General features: G+C 39.2%; 2 protein-coding genes and 1 pseudogene across 7 annotated transcripts in view; all 3 read left to right on the forward strand.

The window, feature by feature from the left end:
- RNF24 (ring finger protein 24) overlaps positions 1-25,780 on the forward strand; it is a 91,884-nt gene that overhangs the window by 52,355 nt on the left and 13,749 nt on the right. For all 5 annotated transcript variants that reach the window (XM_045885447.3, XM_064572868.1, XM_064572869.1 and 2 more), the window contains 3 exons: positions 1,486-1,635; positions 8,583-8,625; positions 10,669-10,710. In XM_045885447.3, the coding sequence (XP_045741403.1) occupies positions 1,493-1,635; positions 8,583-8,625; positions 10,669-10,710 (228 nt within the window). In that variant the 5' untranslated portion in view covers positions 1,486-1,492. The remainder of the gene's footprint in view (positions 1-1,485; positions 1,636-8,582; positions 8,626-10,668; positions 10,711-25,780) is intronic.
- LOC123851589 (small ribosomal subunit protein eS27-like) lies at positions 1,586-24,623 on the forward strand. Its single transcript, XM_064572870.1, has 4 exons — positions 1,586-1,635; positions 8,583-8,625; positions 10,669-10,710; positions 19,156-24,623. Exon 4 carries the CDS (start codon positions 19,209-19,211, stop codon positions 19,365-19,367), a length of 159 nt encoding a protein of 52 aa, XP_064428940.1. The 5' UTR covers positions 1,586-1,635; positions 8,583-8,625; positions 10,669-10,710; positions 19,156-19,208; the 3' UTR covers positions 19,368-24,623.
- Positions 1,642-7,175, forward strand: LOC135361792 (heterogeneous nuclear ribonucleoprotein A1-like; annotated as a pseudogene). Its single transcript, XR_010405794.1, has one exon. The product of XR_010405794.1 is annotated as a heterogeneous nuclear ribonucleoprotein A1-like (transcript).

Below are 25,780 nucleotides of genomic sequence, written 5' to 3' on the forward strand. Positions count from 1 at the left end.
ACTCTTGATTTCAGCTCAGCTCAGGTCATGATCCCAGGGTCCTGGGATCAAGTCCCACATCGGGCTCCTTGCTCAGCGGGGAGCCTGCTTCCCCCTCTGCCTACTGCTCCCCCTGCTTGTGTGCTCTCTCTCTGACAAATAAATAAAATCTTTTTTAAAAAAGATTTATTTATTTGAGAGAGAGGGAGAGGGAGAGAATCTCCAGCAGACATCCCCCCAAGTGTGGAGCCCAATGCAGGGCTGAATCCCATGACCCAGAGATTACGATCTGAGCCGAAATCAAAAGCCAGGCACTGGGGCGCCTGGGTGGCTCAGTCGTTAAGCGTCTGCCTTCGGCTCAGGTCATGATCTCAGGGTCCTGAGATCAAGCCCCGCTGAGCGGAGAGCCTGCTTCTCCCTCTCCCACTCCCCCTACTTGTGTTCCCTCACTCGCTGTGTCTGTCTCTGTCAAATAAATAAAATCTTAAAAAAAAAAAAACCAGGCACTTAACCCACTGAACCACCCGGGTGCCCCTCCCACACACCTTTATCTTGCCCTTGATATTAAAATTTACTGAAACAGATTTTCATGACCTCATAATACTGTAACATGATTCCACATAATTATTTAATCATTACCTCCTTGTGAGAATATTTTACCATTATTAATGCAGCTACTTTTTTTTTTTTTAAGATTTTATTTATTTATTTGAGAGAGAACGCACAGAGGAAGAGTGAGAGGGGAAAAGCAGACTCCCAGCTGAGCGGAGAGCCTGAGCAGTTTGAGGTTGAACTTTTTCATATGTTTATTGATTCCTGGCATTATTTCAGCAAAATACCTTTTTTTTTTTTTTTAAAGATTTTATTTATTTATTTATTTGAGAGAGAGAGAGAGAGAGAGAAACAGCATGAGAGGGGATAGGGTCAGAGAGAGAAGCAGGCTCCCCGCCGAGCCAGGAGCCCGATGCGGGACTCACTCCCAGGACTCTGGGATCATGACCTGAGCCGAAGGCAGTCACTTAACCAACTGAGCCACCCAGGTGCCCTTTTTTTTTTTTTTTAAGATTTTATTTGTCAGAGAGAGAGAGAGCACAAGAAGGGGGGAGTGGCAGGCAGAGGGAGAAGCAGGCTCCCCGCTGAGCAAATAGCCCAGTGCGGGACTCAATCCCAGGACCCTGAGATCATGACCTGAGCCAAAAGCAGACACTTAACCAACTGAGCCACCCAGGTGTCCCAGTGAAATGCCTTTTTATGAATGAATGTAATTTGTAAAAGTTTTTTAGGTAGGATCTCAAGCTTCTAGAATAGTGCCAGGTACATAGCAAGTACTCAGTAAATATTTGTGGCATGATAAATGAATGAATGGCAAGAATATTAACTCTTTATCGTATTTGTTTCAAATGGGGTCAAGTCTTAATAAAATTGTTGCCTTGTATACATACAAAGATAATGCTATCTTGGTTCTTAGTCTTTATAACCTAATTTTTTTCCATTCTTCCCCCACAGTTCATCCATGAGCTCGGATTTCCCACATTACAACTTCAGGATGCCTAATATTGGATTCCAGAATCTGCCTCTCAACATATATATTGTGGTTTTTGGCACTGCTATATTTGTCTTCATCCTTAGTTTACTCTTCTGTTGCTACTTGATTAGGTAATCAATTTTCATTCTATGTTACTTCAGAATATGTTAAACAATCAATTATAAATCAGCTTTCTGCCCTTATGTTAAAAAATTGTGTAAGTACGATAATTAGCAAATTTTCTTTTTTTTTAAAGTTTGTTTATTTATTATTCAAATAATCTCTACACCCAGTGTGGGGCTCAAACTCATGAGCTCTTGATCAAGAGCTGCAACAAGATCTGAGCCTTTAAACAGGTTCTTGTGGTCTCTTAAGATTTTAAGCTGCTTTGGTCAGGTGTTCAGGTTATTGATTATCTACATAAAACTCTAAATATTCAGGGCACCTGGGTGGCTCAGTCGGTTGTGTGTCTGCCTTTGTCTTGGGTTATGATCCCAGGGTCCTGGGATCGAGTCCTGCATTGGGCTCCCTGCTCAGTGGGGAGTCTGCTTCTCCCTCTCCTCCTGCCCCTCCCTACCACTCATGCCTCTCCCTCTCTCTCTCAAATAAATAAAAACTTAAAAAAAAAACTATTCCACAAGCTCTACAGCACATGTACAGACAAGTGACACCTTACTTGAAGGAGTAATGGATTTGGCCAGTAAAGATTCACAGTTGACTTACTTACAATTGTTTAAGCAAGCATCTTCCTCTTTTAAGTTTTTAAGTAGGATCTAATATTCAAAGCCAAAACTCAGACTACAAAAATTCGTATACTATATTGTTCAAAGAGTTTTATGAGTAAAAGGGTAGAAAGCTGGGTTTTATTAAACAACTATACTTCTAACAATTTTTAGTATTTGCATAGTATGTGATTATGGTTGAGATAAATACCATCATCAGATATCTTTCAGCAATAATTAATTGTTTCCTCCAGTGACCACTCACTGATGGTCAAATTCAAACTAATTTAGTGTGTATTTCCAATATTCTGACAAGTGAATTTACGTTCTTCATAGAAAGTGAATCTTTTCTGAAGCTCTCACAAAATGTAATCACTTCTTATCTCTCATAGATATGCTGGCTGGGTATGATTTTTTAGGTCTTTCTCAGAGTAATAAACACTTTAGCTAATTACAGCTTTTAGGAAAAGCTTTTTTTTTTTTTTTTAAGATTTTATTTATTTATTTGACAGAGAGAGACACAGCAAGAGAGGGAACACAAATAGGGGGAGTGGGATCATGACCTGAGCCGAAGTCAGACACTTAACCGACTAAGCCACCCAGGCGCCCCTCTAATTCATATATCTGATAAGGATTTAATAAGCAGAATATATTTTTTTAAAATTCTTACAATTCAATGACAAAAAGACAACTGAATTTTAAAATAGACAAAGGACTTGAATAAATAGCCGTTTCCCCAAAAAGGATATATGAATGGCCAGCAAGTACATGAAAAGAAGTTCAACATCATTGATCATAAAGGAAATGCAAATTAAAACCACTATGAGATACCACTTCACAACTACTAGGATGTTGTAATCAAAAATACAGAAAATTACATGTCCTACATAGAAATGTGTAGAAAGAAAGAAGATCTAATAAATAGAGGAATATACTACGTTCATAGGTTGGAAACTTTGTCTTGCAAAGATGTCAGTTCTTTCACAATTGATCTATAAATTCTATATACAACCTCAGTTAAAATCCCAACAGATTTTTTGTGGAAAGTGACTACCTCATAAAATTTATATGGAAGTGCAGAGGATCAAGAATAGCCAAGACTTGGGGCGCCTGGGTGGCTCAGTCGTTAAGTGTCTGCCTTCGGCTCAGGTCATGATCCCAGGGTCCTGGGATCGAGCCCCGCATCGGGCTTCCTGCTTGGCGGGAAGCCTGCTTCTCCCTCTCCCACTCCCCCTGCTGGTGTTCCCTCTCTCGCTGTGTCTCTCTCTGTCAAATAAATAAATAAAATCTTTAAAAAAAAAAAAGAATAGCCAAGATAGCTTTTATGCCCGTGGACGCTGCCGAGTAAGCATTGTTAAAGTCTCCCCTCCCACCGCCATCATGTCTAAGTCAGAGTCTCCCAAAGAGCCTGAACAGCTGCGGAAAGATTTTTGTTGGTGGCATTAAAGAAGATACTGACGAACATCATCTAAGAGATTATTTTGAACAGTATGGGAAAATTGAAGTGATCGAAATCATGACTGACCGAGGCAGTGGCAAAAAGAGAGGTTTTGCTTTTGTAACATTTGATGACCATGACTCTGTAGACAAGACTGTCATTCAAAAATACCATACTGTGAATGGCCACAACTGTGAAGTAAGGAAAGCCCTATCTAAGCAAGAGATGGCTAGTGCTTCATCCAGCCAAAGAGGTCAAAGTGGTTCTGGAAACTTTGGTGGTGGTCGTGGAGGTGGTTTTGGTGGGAATGACAACTTTGGTCATGGAGGGAACTTCAGTGGTCGAGGTGGCTTTGGTGGCATTCGAGGTGGTGATGGATATCGTGGCAGTGGGGATGGCTGTAACTGATTTGGTAATGATGGAAGCAACTTTGGGGGTGGCAGAAGCTATAATGATTTTGGCAATTACAACAGTCAATCCTCAAATTTTGGACCCATGAAAGGAGGAAATTTTGGAGGCAGAAGCTCTGGCCCCTGTGGTGGTGGAGGCCAGTACTTTGCCAAACCACGAAACCAAGGTGGCTGTGGTGGTTCCAGCAGCAGCAGTAGCTACGGCAGTGGCAGAAGGTTTTAATCACTGCCAGGAAACAAAGCTTAGCAGGAGAGGAGAGCCAGAGAAGTGACAGGGAAGCTATAGGTTACAACAGATTTGTGAACTCAGCCAAGCACAGTGGTGGCAGGGCCGAGCTGCTACAAAGAAGACCTGTTTTAGACAATACTCATGTGTATGGGCAAAAAACTCGAGGACTATATTTGTGACTAATTGTATAACAGGTTATTTTTGTTTCTGTTCTGTGGAAAGTGTAAAGCATTCCAACAAAGGGTTTTAATGTAGATTTTTTTTTTGCAGCCATGCTCTTGATTGCTAAATGTAATAGTCTGATCATGATGCTGAATAAATGTGTCTTTAAAAAAAAAAAGAATAGCCAAGACAGTAGTTAAGAGCAGAGCTTGAGGACTTACTACTGCCAGACACATACTTGTTACAAAGCCCCAGTATTTAAAACAAAGTGCTATTCACCTAGCACCCAGAATTTGGTTTCTAAATACTCTTCTCCAATAAAAGGAACCAAGATTCTTTTGAAAAAGTGGTTAATTCCACAACTGGGGCATAGGAAATACAAGATGAGCCTGGAACACCTTTTGGTGCCAGTAAGCAAGGATGTGCATGGAAAAGGATGAGGGCATATTGAAAGGACACAGGCGTCAACGTGATGGAGCTTCTGAAGGCCAACCCTAAATCAGTTTGAGCAACAAAACAAATGATCATACTGAATTATAACCCATAGACTAAAATATCCACAAATTAATACTGATATAAATAAATAAGAACGGACAACTCTTCCATACAGAAGAATTCCAATTAATGTACAAGGAATTAGAAAACTACAAAACCACCACCATGTAGCCACTACAGTAATTGTTGCAAGCAAGATGGGTGCTAAAATCAGTGGGCAAAAGTTTGAGAAAAAAACAGGTATTTGCATAGTTTCAACATCTCTTCCCCAAGATATTGATCAGTCACAAAGAGGGAAATAGTACCTTTTACAGTGGAGAGACCTGGTAGACACCTCCATAACCTAATGATCATTGGTTAATGTGTCAAATTGAAAGTCAAGGGAAAACTAAAGAATTGTCAGAGATTGGAAGAGGCTAAGGAGACATAAATAGATGCAAGGTAGGATCTTGGATTGGATAATAGAACAGGAAAAGGACAATAATGAAAAAAAAGTGAAATTCAAACAATGTTTAATATTATGACAATATTAATAATATCAGTGTTAATTTCCTGGGTTTGATCACTGTACAATGGTTTTGTAAGATGTGAACATTGGTAAATCTGAGAGGAAATTTATGTGAACTCTACTTTTTGCAGCTTTTCTTTTTGCAGCTATTCTGAGAAATTATTTCAGATAAAAGTTAAGAGAAAAAACTAATGTGGGGCTGCTTGGGTGGCTCAGTCATAACGCGTCTGCCTTCAGCTCAGGTCGTGATCCCAGAGTCCTGGGATCAAGTCCTGCATTGGACTCCTTGCTCAGTGGGGAGCCTGCTTCTCCCTCTCTGCCTGCCATTCCCCCTCTGCCTGCCACTCCCCCTCCTTGTGCTCGCTCTCTCTCATAAATAAATAAAATCTTAAAAAAAAATAATGTGGTAATGACATCAGGTGCATTCATTTCCCAGGGCTGCTATAACAAAGTACCACAAACCAAGTGGCTTAAAAATAACAGAACCCTAATCTCACAGTTCTGGAGGTTAGAAGTTTGAAATCAAGGTGTCAGCAGGTCCATGCTCCTTCTGAAGGCTCTAGGGGAGAATCCTTGCCTCTTCCCTAGTTCCTGGTAGTTACCAGAAATCTTTGATGTTCTTTGGCTTGTACCTGCATGATTTCAGTCTGTTTCTGTCTTCACCTGGCCTTCTTCTACACCAGTCATATTGGATTTAATATGACCTCATTTTAACTAAATAATCTACAAAGTCTCTATTTCCAAATAGGGTTGCATTCTGAGGTTCCAGCAGACATAAAGTTTTTAGACTATTCAACCAAGTATACAGGAATAGGCAAATAGACCAATGGAATAGAACAGAACTCTAGAAACAGACCCACATATTGGATCTGACTTATGACAGATGTGCCACTGCCATGCAATAGGGAAAATAGGGTCTTTTGAATAAATGAATCAAATGAAAATCTGCATGTGGATAGAAAGAATCTTGACCCCTTCCTCACATCATATATAAAGACTAATTTCAGATGGATCATAAGTAATTTTGGCTGGATACCTAAATGTAACAGGTAAAATAACAAATTGTTTTCACAATACACACAAGAGAATATCTTCCTGATCGGGGTGTAGGCAAAGATTTCTTTAACTGGATGCAAAAAGAACTTGACATTATTGGGAAGAGTTTATAAATTGGACTTAATTTAAATTAAAAGCTTCTGTTCATCAAAAGATACCATCAAGGGGCTCCTGGGTGGCTCAGTCGTTAAGCATCTGCCTTCGGCTCAGGTCATGATCCCAGGGTCCTGGGATCAAGCCCCGCGTCGGGCTCCCTGCTCCGCGGGAAGCCTGCTTCTCCCTCTCCCATTCCCCCTGCTTGTATTCCCTCTCTCGCTGTGTCTCTCTCTGTCAAATAAATAAATAAAATCTTTAAAAAAAAAAAAAAAGATACCATCAAGAGAATGAAAACACAAGCCATAGAGTGGGAGATAATTGCAGTACATAGACCCAAGAGAGGACTTGCGTCTGAAATATATAAAGAACTCCTACAAATCAATAAGAAAAAGGTAACTCATTTTTTAAAGACTCAAACAGGCATTTTTCTTATTTTTTTTTAAAGATTTTATTTATTTGACAGACACATCGAGAGAGGGAACACAAGCAGGGGGAGTGGGAGAGGGAGAAGCAGGCCTCCCACAGAGCAGGGAGCCCAATGTGGGGCTTGATCCCAGGACCCTGCGATCATGACCCAAGGCAAAGGCAGACGCTTAACTGACTGAGCCACCCAGGTGCCCCATCAAACAGGCATTTTATAAAGGAAGTTATCCAAATGGACAATAAGCTTACAAAAGGGTGCTGAGGGTGCTGAACATCAAATGTGAAATGCAAATTAAAGCTGAAATGAGATACGACTGAATACTTAACAGATTGGCTAAATTTTTTTTAACTGATCCTACCAAGTAGTGGCAAAGATGTGAAACAGCAAGAGCTCTAGTGCATTACATCTAGGAATAGAAATCAGTACAAGCATTTGACTAGCAGTTCTACTCCTAGGTATATACTCAACAGAATTAAATCTATATGTCCACTAAAAGACGTAGAATTTATGTAGCAGCTTTCTTTATAATAGCCCCAAACTGGAAGTAACCTAAATATTCATCAACAGTGTAATGGATAGTCTTATATTCATACAGTGGAACACTATATATCAGTCAAAAAGAATTACTGCAACCATGTGGATGAATTTCACAAGTAATTGTTAGCTGAAAGAAGCCAACACAAAAAGCATATATCACATGATACATTTAAGTGAAGTTCAAAACAAGCACAGTTAATCTATAATGATAGGAATCAGGATAGTGAGTACCTCTTAGGGGTAGATATTGATAGTCATTTCAGGGGTCCTGGAAATGTTCTATATCTTGATCTGTGTGATGTTACACTTGTGTGTGTGTGTGTGTGTATGTACATATATATATATATTTTTTTTTTAACATTTAGCTGTATTTTTTTAATTTTTTTTAGATTTTTAAAATTTATTTCTTAGAGAAAGTGAGAACGAGAGAGAGCGAGCCAGTGAGAGCAAGCACGAACAGGGAGCAGGGGGGAGGGGCAGAGGGAGAAGCAGACTCCCCGCTGAGCAGGGAGACAGATGCAGGGCTCCATCCCAGCATTCTGGGATCATGACCTGAGCCGAAAGCAGATGCTTACCCAACGGAGCCACCCAGGTGCCCCACATTTAACTGTATTCTTAAGGTTTCTTTACATTATTAGATGGATGTTACACTTAAATTTTTTAAATTAAGAAAAAATGTGATCTATTAAATACTAAAACAAGTGGACTGTCACCAATATAAATAGAATTGAAGCTTCTTCATTTAAATATTTGTTGTATTAAGATTTTGTTTTAATGAGATTTCACTTGAACTTAACATTTGGATAACATAACATTTTATGGTTCTTTGGCTACTTTCTCATAACATGGTAACAGATATGTCATTTGGGTGTTTTTCAGGATAAAGATTTTGGATTTTAAACCATAAATGATGTAAATTAATATCAAAAATCTGTTTAAGATCTTTTTATCAAATCGTTATATTCGAAACCTCAATATCACATTGCTCATTTGTCTTTTAGGCTAAGACATCAAGCACACAAAGAATTTTATGCCTACAAACAGGTAAGAAATCTACTTCAGATTGGCCTTGATTTTTTTTAACCAAAAAATGAGAACTTAGATTTCCATTAATATTTTAAACTGGGACTGGATTTACTTGTGTTCATTTTAGCATTTCACTTCCAGTTTGCAGTACAAAATAAATCAACTTCACTTTAAGCATTCCTCATTATTTGAAGTTCAGATGATATAATAATACAACAGGGAACTTTAGCCAACACTGCTAAAGGAAAATGCTATGGTTAATAATCCTTAAAATTACTGTTAATCTAGTAGAGTTAAGAGATCCCATTAAATGAATTTGTTACTTCTTCCGTTAGAAGACATATCCGTTCCTCAGAGGTGAACAGTTGCATTATAGTGATCTTATCTCCTCCTCCTCTCTCACGTCACATTATCGGAAGTCTAAATACTTGGGTCATTGCTGTTAATCCCTACCCTTTGTACTGTCATTCCTTTACCGATTTGTTCTTTAAGGGAATAAATTTAGCTTTTCTTGATGGCCAAGTAAAATTTGTTTTTTCTTCCATGTGTCATCTGATGACATTTTACCACGGACACCAAACAGTGGGCCTAGGTGTTCCTTAATTTTCTTTTGGCCCAAAGTATGAAATTATTTTTATTGTCCTTAGTTTTTTTTGCTTTCTGGTTTTGGGATTTGGGTTTTGGTTTTGTTTTGTTTTTCTTTGTTTTTTGTTTGTTTTTAGGGAGTCGTGGGGTAAGCTTTAGTTTATTTGGGTCTTTAACCTTGCTGACACTGATGCTGCAGGACCATGTCACCATTTTAGGATTACGTATCTCTTTGTCCATCTTTTGTTTATATCTCTTTGAAATCTGAGCTCATTGTCAAGTCCTTTAGATGTCCACACTGATGTTCATAGGTAACCCCATGGTCTTCCCGATAGGTCTCATGTGAGATTCATAGAGTTGAATGTTTTAGTTTTCTAAATTAATGAATCCTTTTGTCTCAATATTATCATAAATTTGACAACCTATAAGATATTTGTATGTAAGATGTAAGCTAACTAGAAAGTAAAATTGGCCTTGATGGTCATTTAACAAGTAAAATTGACTGATAGAGTTAATAGAGTAACAAGATAGACAGTAAAGTGGTTTTTAAAATATACTGAATTGGAAATTTAGTACATCCCTGCATAGCTGGATGATAGCTTTTGGTTGTGATTTCTGAAAATATGATTTGCCCTGAAAACCATTTTTGGTTCAAGAATGTAAGATACTCAAAACTGGGAGATTTCCCCCCAAATTTCACTTACTTATTTTTTGACTTTAAGATGGCATATAATTCTAATAAGCTGTTTATTCTCCAAAATTTTCTATTTTTTTTTTTTTTTAAGGATATTATTTGTTTAAGTAATCACTACACCCAACATGGGGCTTGAATTCACAACCCCGAGATCAAGAGTCACATGCTCTACCAACAGCCAGTCAGGCGCCCCTGGAAATTTTCTTTTTAAATAAGAATCTGCTGCCCTCTTATCACTTGTCATTTTTTTAACTGGTATCCAGTTACCACAGGTTGGGGATGGCACCTGGGTGAATTTTAAGTTCATTTACATGACTTTGGGTAGAGCTAAAATTTTCTGAGGATAATGATGAATAAAAATAAGCAAAACTTGCAAAATTAAGTTTGACCTTATTTTTTTAATCTTTTATACATTAATAGTTCTCATCAGCTAATACTGTTTTAGTGAATCATGAGAGTCAACCTCATTTATTTTCCTCCTAAGTTAGCACTTGGTCCAGATGAGCATGTATTTATGTCTTTTCCTGAAATTTAATCTATACTCAAAGGGATTTTAAAATTGTTTTTCAGGAGAACATTGCATCACTGCTCAAGTTAAAAAAAAATGTTGCTAAAAAAAATATGGCTAAAATGTTCTGTCTCAATATAAAAGAGATTTTTTTTCCACTATTGAACAGGAGGAGAAGTGAGCTACATATACAAAAGAAAAATATGTTTTAGTATAATGAGAAATTTTTTAACTATAAATTTAAATGGGCATAACATACTTTTTTGTCTTACAGGTTATATTAAAAGAGAAAGTTAAAGAACTGAATTTACATGAAGTAAGTTGCCTATAAGTATTTTAATCTTTTCTTGAGCTATTATCTAATAGAAGTAGTATGCTGTGGTATGCTTAACCATCTTTATTCTAAGAAGTTAAAAAAAGTTAGGCTTATTTTGATCTGCTTAATAGAATATTTGAGATGATGATTGAGAAAATCAATTATGAGATGACTTAATTATGAGAAGATTTTTAATAGAGATGGTGGTGGTGTAAGATTTCATAGCAGTAGGGATACTGTGTGCTGTCCCTGATATTAGTAGATGAATATAAATTAGTTTTTCTACTCAAGTGAATTTGTACTAATTTCATTCTTGAAAATGTTCCTAGAATCCCATCATATAAATGGCACAAAAGAGGCAGTGATTACTTCATGGGGTGGGGCTTGGGGAGGTGAGGCAAGAGAATACAATAGAGAAGAATGCAGTTTGACTTTGACTCCTTGGGATTGTCTAGTGATGAAGTTGCATGGTTGGTTCCCAGGTATTCATTATGTTACCATGCTTTGTAACGTGAATACAAAAGTGTGTGTGTATCCTGCTGTATATCTTCAGACACATTGCCTATAAGAATTCTTTTTCATTTTACTCCTTTTGTCGTCTCTGACTACAGTTGTTCAGAATTTTTAATTTTAGGGTCCTTTTCTCTTCCTTGCTTTCCAAGTTTTTGAATCGGTTTGTAAAACAAGGACTTGGAAAGCTGCACATTATAATATCTGTCTTACATAATTGTGGGGCAGCTTCATTGCTAGTCTCTTCAAAGAGACTTAATTTGTGAAATTATTTGAATAATAATAAAATAATGATTTAGGGGTGCCTGGGTGGCTCAGTCAGTTAAGTATCTGCCTTTGGCTCAGGTCATGATATCAGGGTCCTGGGATCAAGCCCCATGTTGGGCTCCCTGCTTATCGGGGAGCCTGCTTCTCCCTCTCCCTCCTGCTTGTGCTCTCTCTCTCTCTCTAATAAATAAATAAAATCTTTTTTAAAAAAAGAAAGAAAAGGTGGAAAATGTATAATCTTTTATTTAAGAAAAAAACAAAGCTTTTAGTTAGGAGATAAGGCTTGGTATCCCATGTGACTCTACTGGGAGAGGACTTTAAAAGCTTGGGCGGGGTTTCCTCTGGACTTTGCCCCACACAGCTTTCCCTTTGCGGATTTTGGTTTTCATCCTTTCCCTGTAATAAATCTTAGCTATGAGTACTACTAAAACAAAAAGAATTCAGACTGGAATCTCTTGTCTATTTTCATGAAAGGGTAAACCAAAAACTAATCGCAAAAATGGTTACCTATAAAGAAAGGGCAGGAACAGAAAGGAGGGTTCAAGGACAGAAGCTAGATTTTTCTGGATGTACCTTCTTTTGTAGATTTGACTTTGGAACCATGTTACTGTTTTACATAATTATATAACAAAGTTAAATTTAAGATTTTTTTATATCTCGGGGCACCTGGCTGGCTCAGTTGGAAGAGCATGCGACTCTTGCTCTTGGGGTTGTGAGTTTGAGCCCCATGTTGGGTGGAAAGATTACTTAAATAAATAAAACTTAAAAAAGAGTTTTTATATCTCTAAAAATTGAAACAAAATGGGGCAAAAAGAACTCAATTGTGTATTGAATTGATGCCTGAATCACACAGAGAGGAATTATTTCAACTTTTAAGCACAATAATTTGATTTTCCATCTCTAGTGCAATATATCCTTAGGACAAAAAGAACTGCAAAGAAATCTTTTTTTTTTTTTTTTTTTTTTAAGATTGATCAATGGAGTTTACGTTCTGCAAACTCCTGAAGACTTTTATTTTTTTTTTAAGATTTTATTTATGTATTTGACAGAGAGACATAGCGAGAGAGGGAACACAAGCAGGGGGAGTGGGAGAGGGAGAAGCAGGCTTTCCCCGCTGAGCAGGGAGCCCGATGCGGGGCTCGATCCCAGGACCCTGAGAGGATGCTGCTTCCTCCTCCTCTGCCTGCCACTCTCCCTGCTTGTGCTCTCTCTCTATCAAATAAGTAAATTTTGGAAAAAAAAAAGATAATGATTTATATTATTGTCAAACACTTTGAAAATGTCTACTGCTCCTTTGCTTTTTTTGCATATTTTTTTAATCAAAGAGTTGCTATATTACAGCATTTTAGAACTAACCTTTTAAATCCAAAGCATCAATTACTGTTTGATTTTTTTTTTTACTGTTTGATTTTTAAATTTTCCCAAAATTAATATGAAATAATAGAGGATGATCTCTTTTCTATTTGGGGTCTCTTTAAGGACCATAAATGTAAAGATTATATTCTGACACATGTTAACCAATATTAAACAACCAGATTCCTCAGGAGCAGAAATCTTCCTCATTGGTCTGACCCACTAGTTTAGAATGGGTCTTTATCTTGAATGAGTACATTGTGTTGCATCATTATGTATCAGAGTTATATCCCATTTGCACTTACCCATTCCAGTTTTGCTGAATCTGACCAGCTACTGACCCCCTCTCCCCCTTATTTGAAACTAGTAGCTAGAAAAAAAAAGAAAGAAACTAATAGCTAGGATAACCTAACCTTGCTCTATTGCTTGTTTCTAGAGGCAATCAGGTATTTTTTGCAATTCATTTGGTCTTTTCCAGTTGCATTTCTTGGTGATGAAACTATTTTGTCAGACTTTTGTGTGTATGTGTGCATTTCTGTAGCCTAATTATACAGTAGTAACATAGCTTGGTCCTGTGTAAGCATGTGGAATTTCAATGTGGATACTGTTATTAGTGAATAATTACAATAGTGAAAAATCAAAGATAAGCTAAATGTCCCATCAGTGGTGAGTGAATAAATTAAACATGATATACATTGATTTATACACTCATCCTTTCACCAACAACAGAACAATCATGCAAGTGGGAGATTATCCACCAAGAGGGAGGGAAGGAAGGAAACCTGATATAGTACAATGAGGTACTATAAAGTTGGCAAAATTAAGGATTGAGCTCTATCTGTAAATGTCTCAATTGGGATAGATCTCTAGTGGGATCCAAAAAAAGCAAGTCACAAAGTGATATGTTTATATGACATATGTAAACTAAACTAAACACCATATTGTTCATGGATTTATATGCATACTACAAGGTGTTTTACTGTGTTTGAGAAGGACACATAGTTACATGGAGAAAGAGTAGAGAAAGATTAGGGGAAGTTGGTCAAAAGAGATGTTAGTTTTATATGTAATGGGTTCTTAAAGAAGGAAAACAAGTTAATATATTACTTTTAAAATAATTTTAGAGTTGGGGCACCTGGATGACTCAGTTGGTTAGGTGTCCAACTCTTGATTTCGTCTCAGGTCACGATATTAAGATTGTGAGATTGAGCCCCGCTTCAGGCTCCACCCTGGGTGTGGAGCATCCTTGGGATTCTCTCTCTCCCTCTGTCCCTCCCCCTCCCTCTCTAAAATAATAACAATAATAATTTTAGAGTTATTGGATACATAAAACATGTCAGACACTGTACTAAACTAAACTGCGAGATACAAAGAAGCATAAAATACTAATTTCTACTCTTAAGCAGTTAGCAGTCTGGTAGAGGGGACTATAAATGAGAAAGTCAAACTGCAGTGTGGAGAAGGGTGCTGTGTGTTATCTGGGATATATGCTGAGAAGTTCTTGAGGATTCTGGTATTGCACACACAGCTTCTTGGCTTTTGCTCTCCTAAGGGAGATTTCCTGGGACCTTGCAGGCTCAGATGCCCAGACACCACCCCCCACCCCAGCTTCTTAGACAGTTGGCTCTATAGCTGACTGTATCATTTTTGCTTAATTTTTTCTACCAGTATAGGACTCAAACAACACTTACACTAAGTGAAGCTAAGGAGATACTATATACATAATCAAAACGCAAGAATATATTGTCCTTCTATGAAGAAAAATGTTCTTTCAGTACCCATAGTCTTCCCTGTTTTTGTTTATTTCTCCATCTTTTCATAGAGACACAGATATAGAGGAGGAGATCTCTAAGAGAAACAACAGAACAATCATGCAAGTGGGTTAATAAATGGCATCTAATGAAGTCTTGGTGTCAAAAACAGAAGGGTCCTATGGAAGCTGCGTCACACTGGGGCATGCAGGTCCTGTTAAAGGAGTTGCCAGGACTCAGCTCTAGCTGATTGTTGCCATGGGGGAATATAGGCCAGTTGCTGCCAGATTTGGGTTTCTTCAAGAGAAGCTCGAGAGTCTTGGCATTAGTTTATGATATGCTCCCTGTTTGCATTTAGTCTTTGATTTGTTCACCACAGTGTCCCCAACTCTAGTTTTGGTGAGTGGTTGCTTTCTCCATTAAATTTTCTTTGTCAGAAATCAAATGGCCATATTTTGTGACTCTATTTCTGGATTCTCTAATCTGTTCCATTGATTTATACACTCATCCTTTCACCAACACCACAGTCTTAATGTAGCTTTACTAATAAAGCTTACTGTAGCTCTGTAAGTCTTAAAATCAGGCAGTGTGATCCTCCAACTTTATTCTTCTCCAAAACTGTTTTAGCTAGTCTAATTCCTTGCTCTTCCATATAAATTGTAGCATCAGCTGGTCTATATCTACAAAAAAGAAGAAATCCTGCTGTGGGATTTTGATTAGCATTTCATTAAATCTATAAATCAGGGGAAAATTGACATCTTTACCATGTTGAGTCTTCTAATCTATAAACACATTATGTCTTTTCATTTATTTACTTATTTGTATAAGGCTCTGTTAGCTGAATACACATTTAGGATTTTTAGGATTATGTCTTCTTGGTGAATTGACCCTTTTATTGAAATTATAATATCCCTCTTCATCTCTGGCAATTTTCTTTGCTTTGAAATCTTTGCCCGATATTAATATAGCACCTCGAGCTGGGGCACTTGGGTAGCTCAGCCAGTTAAACATCTGACTCTTGGTTTTAGCTCAGGTCATGATCTTATAGGTGGTGAGATCAAGCCCTGCATCAGGCTCCCCACTCAACTGGGAGTCTGCTTAAAGATGCTCTCCCTCTGCCCCTCCCCCTACTCATGCTCACGAGCTCTCTCTCTCTCTCTGTCTCTAAAATAAATAAAAAGAATTAACTCCTTTTTAAAAAAATACATAGCACCTCTAGCTTTCTTTTGATTGATGTTTGCATGGCATACCTTTTTCCATCTTTTTAATTTCAGTCTACCTATATAATTATATTTGAAGTGAGTTTTCTTATAATAGCATAAAGTTTGGTTATGAATTTTTTTTTTCTTTAACCCACTCTGCCAATCTTTGTTTTAATTGGTGTGTTTAGACCATTTACATTCGAGGCAATTATTGATGTTTGGAATTAGGTAGACCATTGTATTATTTGTCTTCTGCTTTTCCTACTCTGTCATTGTTTTTCCCTATTCCTGCCTTCTTTGGGTTATTTGAACATTTTTAGTAATCCGTTTTAGTAATTCATTTTTATTTTTTTTAAAGATTTTTTCATTTATTTAAGAGAGCACAAGAGAGAGCATGAGTGGGGGGGAGGGGCAGAGGGAGAGGGAGAAGCAGACTCCCCACCAAGCAGGGAGCCCGATGCGGGGCTCAATCCCAGGACCCCAGAACCATGACCTGAGCCGAAGGCAGATGCTCAACCGACTGAGCCACCCAAGCACCCCTAGTAATCCATTTTTAGTATCTATTTTGATTTTGACTTTATCTTTTTGTATAATATTTTAGTGGATTATAAAATACTTAGAAGCAATTTTTTAGCACTTCAGTTGAAATGTAGAAACCTCTCACCATATAAATCCCTTTACCATTTTCCCTTTATGCAAGAGCTATCATATTACATCTATATACATTGAAAATTCCATCAGATAATATTATATTTTTTACTTATAACTGTCAAGTATATTCTAAAGAATTCAGAGAGAAAGAATAGTCATAAATATTTATCCAGATATTTGTCATTTCTGTTGCTCTTCATTCCTAATATTCCAATTTCCTTCTTAATTCCATTTTCCTTCTATCTGATGATCTTCCTTTAGCATTTCTTTTAGAGCAGATCTGCTGGCTGTGAATTCTACTAGTTTGCCTTCATCTGAGAATGTCTATTTCACCTTCATTCCTAAGGAGGATATTTTTATTTGGTATAGAACTCTGGGTTGACATTTTCTTTCAGCCCTTTTTTTTTTTTTTAAAGATTTTATTTATTCATTAGAGAGCAAGAAAGCACAAGCAGGGAGGGGGGAGAGAGGGAGAAGCAGACTCCCCACTGAGCAGGGAACCCAGTGCAGGGCTCGATCCCAGGACCCCAGGATCACGACCTAAGCCAAAGGCAGATGCTTAACTGACTGAGCCACCCAGGTGCCCTCTTTCAGCACATTTAAAATGTGCTGCTTCCTTCTGGCCTCCACGGTTTCCAATGAGAAATTCATAGTCATTCGAATCCTTGATCCTCTATCAGTAATGAGTCCTTTTTCTCCAGCTGCTTTCAAGATTTTTTTCTTTGTCTAGTTTTCAGCAATTAATTATGATATATCTGAGCATGGATTTCTTTGGATTTATCCTGTTTGTGGTTTACTCAACCTTCATAAATATGTAGGTTTGTCTTTCACCAAGCTTGGGAAATTTTCAGCCATCATCCAGATTTTGTTTCCGCATTGCACTTTTCTGTCCTGCCACCACACCAGAGAAGGCCTCCTCTACCTACTGTGGCCGTATGGGCCAATCAGAATATGGATAGCCTTGTAGAACCCTGGGTCCACATCCACAATACAGTGGTAGAGCCATCCGCGTAGCTTCCAAATTTGAATTCGGTCCATCCCCTCTTCCATCATGTATTGCCTGTATCATCAGAAGGGTAGGAGACCCTGCTCCCCTCTGCATCTCAGCAGCAGCTGGGATCCTCACTGCACAAGGACTAGGAAGGGCCATCTTTAGGTCAGTTTTCCCAAGTCAGGTAGGGAGTGGGTGAGGAGTAGTATAGCAGACATGCTGTGGCCTGCTCTGCCCTGCTTTCCACAAGAAGAGACTACAAAAAAGTTGGACCCATTGGAGTTGCCCCTTGTGTAAAGAACATCTTTTCCTTCTTCTCCTCACCTCCCCATAGACTCATCCCCTTCCCTCTGCTCCAGTGAGGTGGCGGCTCTGGCAGTGCAAACTCTGCCACATCCTTGTCTTATGTAGGAGGAGATTTAAACCTTTTCAGTCTTTCTAGAACTACTGATCAGTTTTCTTATAAATCACATTCCTGAGTTTTACTTTTAAATTAGTATAAAAATATTTGGAGCCCAATTGAGGTTTGTACCAGGTTTGTTTGAATTGTAAAAATAGTAAAACAACAACAACAAAAGTCCAAAGCATGTATAAGGGACAGTATACAGGACCTTAAAGATTGAGTGGGTAGAATATAGTCCCTCCCTTCGATCAAGGAATACTGATCCCATGGGAGAGAAGAGAGAAGGTCATAAGTCAATGAGGCATGTACAGTAATGGACCAAGGACACAAACACATGAAGGCCATGGAAAGGACTGCCCACTGTAGTTCAGTTTGGAACAGGAAAGTTGGTTCATCCCTGAGTAGCACAACTATCTTTAGGTTGCTTTCATAGCTCTCAAAGATTCCAACTTTAAATGGCACCTCTGAACTAGAAATGCTGCCTCTGAAGAAGATGTGATAGCTTCATGACCATTCAAGGAAAGGTATAATGATAATGAGTGCCCATCGTAGAATCTATTTAAAAGAAAACCATTTTGGCTGCATCACCTGAGCTGTGGGTCATTTTCATTGTGTGACATTGTGTTCCCCACATAATTCTCCTTCCCCAGTTTGCATTTGAGGTAAATTTATGGACTGTATCAGCCACCTGGAAATTATCAAAGCCTGCCTTCTTGGGCATTTTAGAGATCGTGCACTAGTTGAATGCTAGTCCAGTATACATCTGTAGTTCCCATAAAGCCACTGTTCCCTCAAACATGTCTTATTTATGGATATAATCTCAGTGTAATGTAAATGGAACCAGTATGCAAGGTGGCAAGATTACTAAGATGTCGTTACTTCATATAATTATCTTAAGACCGAGGGAACTCACATTTTAAAAAATTTAGATAAGGTATTCCTTATTTTGCATTTGTAGAAATTCAGATTTAAGAAAGTTGAGTAGAGGAGCACCTGGGTGACTCAGTCAGTTAAGCATCTGCCTTCAGCTCAGTGATCCCAGGGTCCTGGGATCGAGCCCCTCGTTGGGCTCCCTGTTGGGCAAGGAGTCTGTTTCTCCCGCTTCCTCTGCCCCTCCCCCCTCCTCATGTGTGCTCTCTTTCGCTCTCTCCCTCTCTCTCTCAAATAAAATTAAATTAAAAAGTTGAGTAGAATGGGCATGGGCATGTTATCCAGCTTCTGAGCATGGAGAAAGAATGTGACCCTAGCCCTTCCCATGGTGACAACCTCCCCACAAGAACATACCCCTCACAAAGAATCTCCCCCATCCCTTTCCAGAAGAGAAGAGGAAACACAAGAAGCACCTAGTGCAGAGCCCCACTTCCTACTCCATGGATGTGAAATGCCCAGGTTGCTATAAAATCACCACCAACTTTAACCGTGAACAAATGGTAGTTTTGTGTGTTGGCTGCTCCACTGTCCTCTGCCAGCCCACAGGAGGAAAAGCAAGGTGTACAGAAGAATGTTCCTTCAGACAGAAACAGCATTAAAAGCACCCTGAATCAAAATGACTGGGAAACCATCCCAGTAAACACATTTTGGATACAAAACAAAAAGAGTGTGACCCTATCTCTTTGAGTCTGGAGCCATCACATCTTGATGCTCTTACTGCCCCCACAGACTTGAAATTTCTGCTGTTCCCCAAGCTGCAAAAAATTACTTTGGAGGTACCTCACCCAGCTTCCTTCTGCTTTCTGCAGATACCATCAGTTAAGAACTTTTCTGACTTTTAACATGTAAAACAGGCAAACTCAAGTATCTATAGACTGAGCAGTCAGTAAATATATATTCCTATCCCAGCTTCTGGCAGGGTTGACATTATCATAGGATGCATTCTTTGATTTCAAAAAATGAAAAGTGATGAGGAACTCTTCCTGTCTCATTCTGTCAGGTCCTAATGTCAAGAGCAGACAAAGACATCACAAAGAAAGAGAACTCCAAACCAATATCCCTTACAAATATAGGTGAAAAAGTCCTCAACAAAATACTAGCAAACCAAGTCTACCAGCATATAAAAAGGATTATATGCCATAACCAAATGGAATTTATTCCAGGAATACAAGGTTGGTTCAACAAAGGAAAGTCAGTCAATGTAATACACCCTATTAACAGATAAAGGGAGGGAAAAACAAACAAACAAACAGGATCACTTCAATAGATGCAGAAAAAGCACTTGACAAAATTCAACATTCTTTCATGATAAAAAACTTGACATACTAGGAATAGAAGGGAATTTCCTCAACTTGATAAAGGGCATCTATGAAAAACACAGAGCGGGGCGCCTGGGTGGCTCAGTTGGTTAAGCGACTGCCTTCGGCTCAGGTCATGATCCTGGAGTCCTGGGATCGAGTCCCGCATCGGGCTCCCTGCTCAGCGGGGAGTCTGCTTCTCCCTCTGACCCTCCCCCCTCTCATGCTCTCTCTCTCTATCTCATTCTCTCTCTCACATAAATAAATAAAATCTTAAAAAAAAACACAGAGCTAACATCATAATGGTGAAAGACTGAAAGCTTTTTCCCCTAAGATCAGAATAAGACAAGGATGCCTGCTCTTACCACTTTTATTCAACATTGTACTGCAGGGTCTAGCCAGAGCTGTTAGGCAAGAAAAAGTAATAAAAGGCATCCAGATTAGAAAGGAAGAAGTAAAACTATATTTGCAGATGACATGAATTTTTAAAAACTGAAAACTCTAAAGAATCCACCAAAAATCATGAGTGCTAATAAATGAGTTCAACAGATGTCCAGGATACAAAATCAACATACAGAAGTCAGCTGTATTTCTATGCATTGGCAATGAATAATTCAAAAATGAATTTAAGAAAACTATTCCATTTACAACAGCATCAAAAAGAATAAGGTAACTAGGAATAAATTTAACAAAGAAGCTCAGACTTCTACACTGAAAACTACAAAATATCCTTGAAGGATATCTGGGGCGCCTGGGTGGCACAGTAACACGTCTGCCTTCGACTTAGGTCATGATCCTGGGGTGCTGGGATTGAGTCCCACATCTCCCTCTGCCTGCTATTCCCCCTGCTTGTGCTCTCTCTCTCTCTCTCTCTCTGTCAAATAAATAAAATCTTCCCCCCAAAAATCCTTGAAGGATATTAAGGAAGACCTATGTAAGTGGAAAGACCTACCGTGTTCATGGTTTCAGAGACCTACTATTGATAGGATGGCAGTATCCCCCATAATATTTACAGAATCAGTGCTATCCCTATCAAAATCACAGCTGTCTTTTTTTTTTTTTGGTAGAAATTGACAAGCAGATTCTAAAATTCACATGGAAATGCAAGGGATCCAGAATATCCAAAAACAATCTTGAAAAAGAACAGAGTTGGAGGATTCACACCTTCCAGTTTTAGAACATAAAGCTTCAATATTTAAGACAGTGTGTACTAGCAGTTGGAAAGACATGCAGATCAATGGAATAGAATTGAGAGTTCAGAAACAAACCTATACATTTATGGTCAATTGATTTTCAATAAGTGTGCCAAGACAATTCAATAGGAAAAGAATAGTTGAATCAGTAAATGGTGCTGTGATAACTAGATAACCAAAATATGCAAAAGAATGAAGTTAGAACCCTGCTTCACACCATATACAAAAATTAACTAAAAAATGGACCAAAGACCTAAATGTAACAGCTAAAATTACACAACTCTTAGAAATAAGCATAGATATAAATTTTTTTGGCAGGGGGAAGGGCGCCTGGGTGGCTCAGTTGGTTAAGTGACTGCCTTCAGCTCAGGTCCTGAACCTGGAGCCCCAGGATCAAGTCCCACATCAGGCTCCCTGCTCAGGAGTGCTTCTCCCTCTGACCCTTCCCCCTTTCGTGCTCTCTCTCGTTCATTCTCTGTCTCTCAAATAAATAAAATCTTAAAAAATAATAATAAATAAATTTTTGTGACTTTGGGTTAAACAACCCAAACACTTCCTTAGATATGACACCTAAAGCACAAGCAACCAAAGGGAAAAAACAGATAATTTTAACTTCTTCAAAATTTAAAAACCGTTCCTTTCGGCCGAACCACCATCTTCCAGTAATTTGCCAAAATGACCAACACAAAGGGAAAGAGGAGAGGTACCCGCTATATGTTCTCTAGACCTTTTCGAAAACATGGAGTTGTTCCTTTGGCCACATACATGCGAATCTATAAAAAAGGTGATATTGTGGACATCAAGGGAATGGGCACTGTTCAAAAGGAATGCCCCACAAATGTTACCATGGCAAAACTGGAAGAGTCTACAATGTTACTCAGCATGCTGTTGGCATTGTTGTAAACAAACAAGAGCAAGATTCTTGCCAAGAGAATTAATGTACGCATTGAGTATATTAAACACTCAAAGAGCCGAGACAGCTTCCTGAAGCGTGTGAAGGAAAATGATCAGAAAAAGAAGGAAGCCAAAGAGAAAGGTACTTGGGTTCAATTGAAGCGCCAGCCTGCCCCACCCAGACAAGCACACTTTGTGAGAACTAATGGAAAGGAGCCCAAACTGCTGGAACCCATTCCCTATGAATTCATGGCATGATAAATGTAAAGAAAATAAAAGACCTCAAGACTGTAAAAATGTTTCTCTCAATTGAGTAGAAGTGTGGTGTCCTTTCCCCCCCAAAAAAATATTTAAAGCAAAAAAAAAAAAAATTTTAAAACCCTTGTACTTCAAATAACATTATCAAGAAAGTAAAAAGACACCCACAGGGAGAAAATATTGCAGATCTTATATCTGATAAGAGTCTAGTATCCACAATATATAATGAACTGTTACAACTCAGTAATAAAAAGCCTACAAATTAAAAAGATCTGTAAATATTTTCTATCAGTCCTTTCATCATAACAAGGTTTTTTCTAGAACTAAAGTTTTTTAGTTTGATGAAGTCCAATTTATCGATTTTTTTTTTCCTTTGGTTGTTTATGCCTTAGGGGTGATATAATGCTTTTGATGCCTATGGATGTCAAAGTACTCCAACACCATTTGTTGAAAAAGTTGTCCTTCTGCCACTGAAATGCTTTTGCACCTTTGTCAAAATCAGTTGGCTATCTGATAAGGGATTTCTGTCTAGAATATTTATAAAGAAATCTTACATCTCAATAATAAAAATAACCCAACTAAAAAAATGGAGGCAAAGAGAACAGACATTTCTCCAAAGAAGATATACAACAGGGCGCCTGGGTGGCTCAGTTGGTTAAGCGACTGCCTTCAGCTCAGGTCATGATCCTGGAGTCCCTGGATCGAGTCCCGCATCGGGCTCCCTGCTAAGCAGGGAGTCTGCTTTGCCCTCTGACCTTGTCCCCTCTCATGTGTTCTCTCTCATTCTCTCTCTCTCAAATAAATAAATAAAATCTTTAAAAAAAAAAAAAGAAGATATACAGACCAATAAGCATAACATCATTAGTCGAAAAATGCAAATCAAAACCACAATGAGATACCACTTCACACCATCTAGGATGGCTATAATCAAAGACAATAATAATAACTTGATGATATGGAGAAATTGGACCCTCATACACAGCTGGTGGGAATATGAAATTATGTAGCCACTCTGGAAAACAAAAGTTTAAATACTGGGGCACCTGGGTGGCTCAGTCGGTTAAGCGTCTGCCTTTGTCTCTGGTTATGATCCCAGGGTGCTGGGATTGAGCCCCATGTCAGGCTCCTTGTTCAGCGGGGCGCCTGCTTCTCCCTCTTCCCCCTGCTCGTGCTCTCTCTTGCTATCTCTCTCTCTCTCTCCCCCCACCCCGTCTCTCAAATAAATAAAATCTTAAAAAAAAAAAAGTTATAGAGTTACCATATGACCTAACAATTACTCCTAGATATATATCCAGAGAATTGAAAACTCAATTACTCGTTTGGTTTGTTGTTGTTGCTGCTGCTGTTGTGGGTTTTTGTTTTTTTTTTTAAGATTTTATTTGTCAGAGAGCATGAGTGAGCACAAGCAGGGGGAGCGGCAGGCAGAGGGAGAAACAGACTCCCCGCTGAGCAAGGAGCCTGATGTGGCACTCCATCCCAGGACCCTGGGATCATGACCTGAGCCAAAGGCAGACACTTAACAGACTGAGCCACCCAGGTGCCCCTCAATTACTTGTTTAGAGCAACATTATTCACAATAGCCAAAAGGTAAAAACAATCTAAGTAGCCATCAACATATGAATGAATAAACAAATATAGCCATAAAATGAATAAACATGGATGAACTTTGAAGGCATCGTGCTAAGTAAAAGAAGGCAGACAAAAAGACCACACATTGTAAAATACCATTTCATGATTCCATTTCATTCTGGAAATGACCAGAACAGACAAATCCATCAAGACAGAAAGTTGATTAGTGGTTCCCAGGGCCTGGGAAGAAGGGGGAATGAGGAGTGACTGCTTATGGATGTGGGCTTTGGGGGCAGGGAATGAAATGTTCTGGAATTAGATTGTGGTGATGGTTGCACAATTCTGTGAATATACTAAAAACTGCTGAATTATATACTTTAAAGTGGTGAATATTACGTGAATTACATGTCCATTTTTAAAAAGGTAAAAAAGGTATGGGAAAGTTACACTGGAGAAGCAATCTTGTTGAAATACTGGGAAGTAAAGCTGATTTGCAAAATATGATCTGTAAAGTTGTAAAATTAGTTTGGCCCTTCGTGGAACTTCTAAGAAGTCAGATCTGAGACTTTTCTCTTTGTGACTGCCCTTGGCTTCTGGTCACCTTTGGCACTTAACATGTCAGAATTTATCTTTCTTTTTTTTTCAGGTGACCATGGGTTTTAGAATTTGTTTAAGAACATAATAGCACATTATAACCATTAATCATAACTCCCTTTTGAAAAGTCTACAAATCTAACCTTGGATCCTAGAAAAATAAGCAAATTAAAGTGAGTGGCTTGACCGTCTTGCCCTTTGGTAGGATCAACACTGAATCTCCAGAAGCAGAGCCAGCAGTCCTGACCCTCATTACCTCCCTGTGCTGGGAGGGAAGCTTGGTGTTTAAGGCCAGAAGGGCCTGTTCATATAGTCTACGAGGTAGGAACATCATCCCCCTTTACAGATGGGAAGCTAAGGCCCAAAAAGACCACCCACATGGCTGGAACTGCTAGTTTCCCATCTTTCCCCACAGCTTGTTCTCAGCCTTCCTCCAGAAGTCAAAAATGGGCTTAAAAATAGTGTTCCCGGGAGGGGGGAAAGATGGCGGAGGAGTAGGGGACCCTATTGAGGGAACCCTATTGAGCTGGATATCTACCAGACCACTCTGAGCACCCACGAAACCGGCCTGAGATGTAAGATCTGGATCTCTACAAACAGAATATCGCAGGCGGTTGGTTTTGAGGTACGAAGCAGAGAGCCGTGATTCTGCGGGCAGATATCGGAGGATAAACGGCAGTGGGAGGGTGCCTGGCCGTGGGGATCCTACACCACTGGTGAGTGACAGCCTCGCGCACTGGGGACGGGCACAGACTCGCAGACCGGTAGCGGCAGGGAAAGGACTTTAGGGCAGCCCCCAGGATGGAAACCTGGAGCGGCAGGGTCGCGCATGCAAACTGCAGCCCCCAGGATGGAAACCCGGAGCAGCGGGGTCGTGCGGGCAAATTGCAGCCCCCGGGATAGAAACCTGGAGCGTCAGAGTCACGCCTGCGAACTGCAGCCCCCGGGTGGGAAACCTGGAGTGACGGAGTTGCGCAAGCGCGTACATACACGCGCACGAACTGGGAGCAGCTGGCGGTTTTAGAAGCACAAAGGGCAGAGACGTGCCCGGACCTGGAGGCAGGACTGGGAGCGCCGGGAAGGGGCACAAAACCCAGGACGCTGCAATTTATAGCAGCACGGACAGAAACGGAGACAGTGTGGCCTGGAGAGCTCACTGAAGAACAGACTGCGATCTCTCTGCTCTGAGGCAGAGGGTTGGAAACG

This window comes from Mirounga angustirostris, unplaced genomic scaffold (genome assembly GCF_029215605.1).
Source record: "Mirounga angustirostris isolate CCGP_5_RB_7025 unplaced genomic scaffold, mMirAng1.0.hap1 SCAF_10, whole genome shotgun sequence".
Taxonomy (NCBI): Eukaryota; Metazoa; Chordata; class Mammalia; order Carnivora; family Phocidae; genus Mirounga; species Mirounga angustirostris.

Coding starts and splice junctions, on each gene's coding strand:
- LOC123851589 (XM_064572870.1), top strand. CDS start 19,209: ATGGATGTGAAATGCCCAGGTTGCTATAAAATCACCACCAACTTTAAC.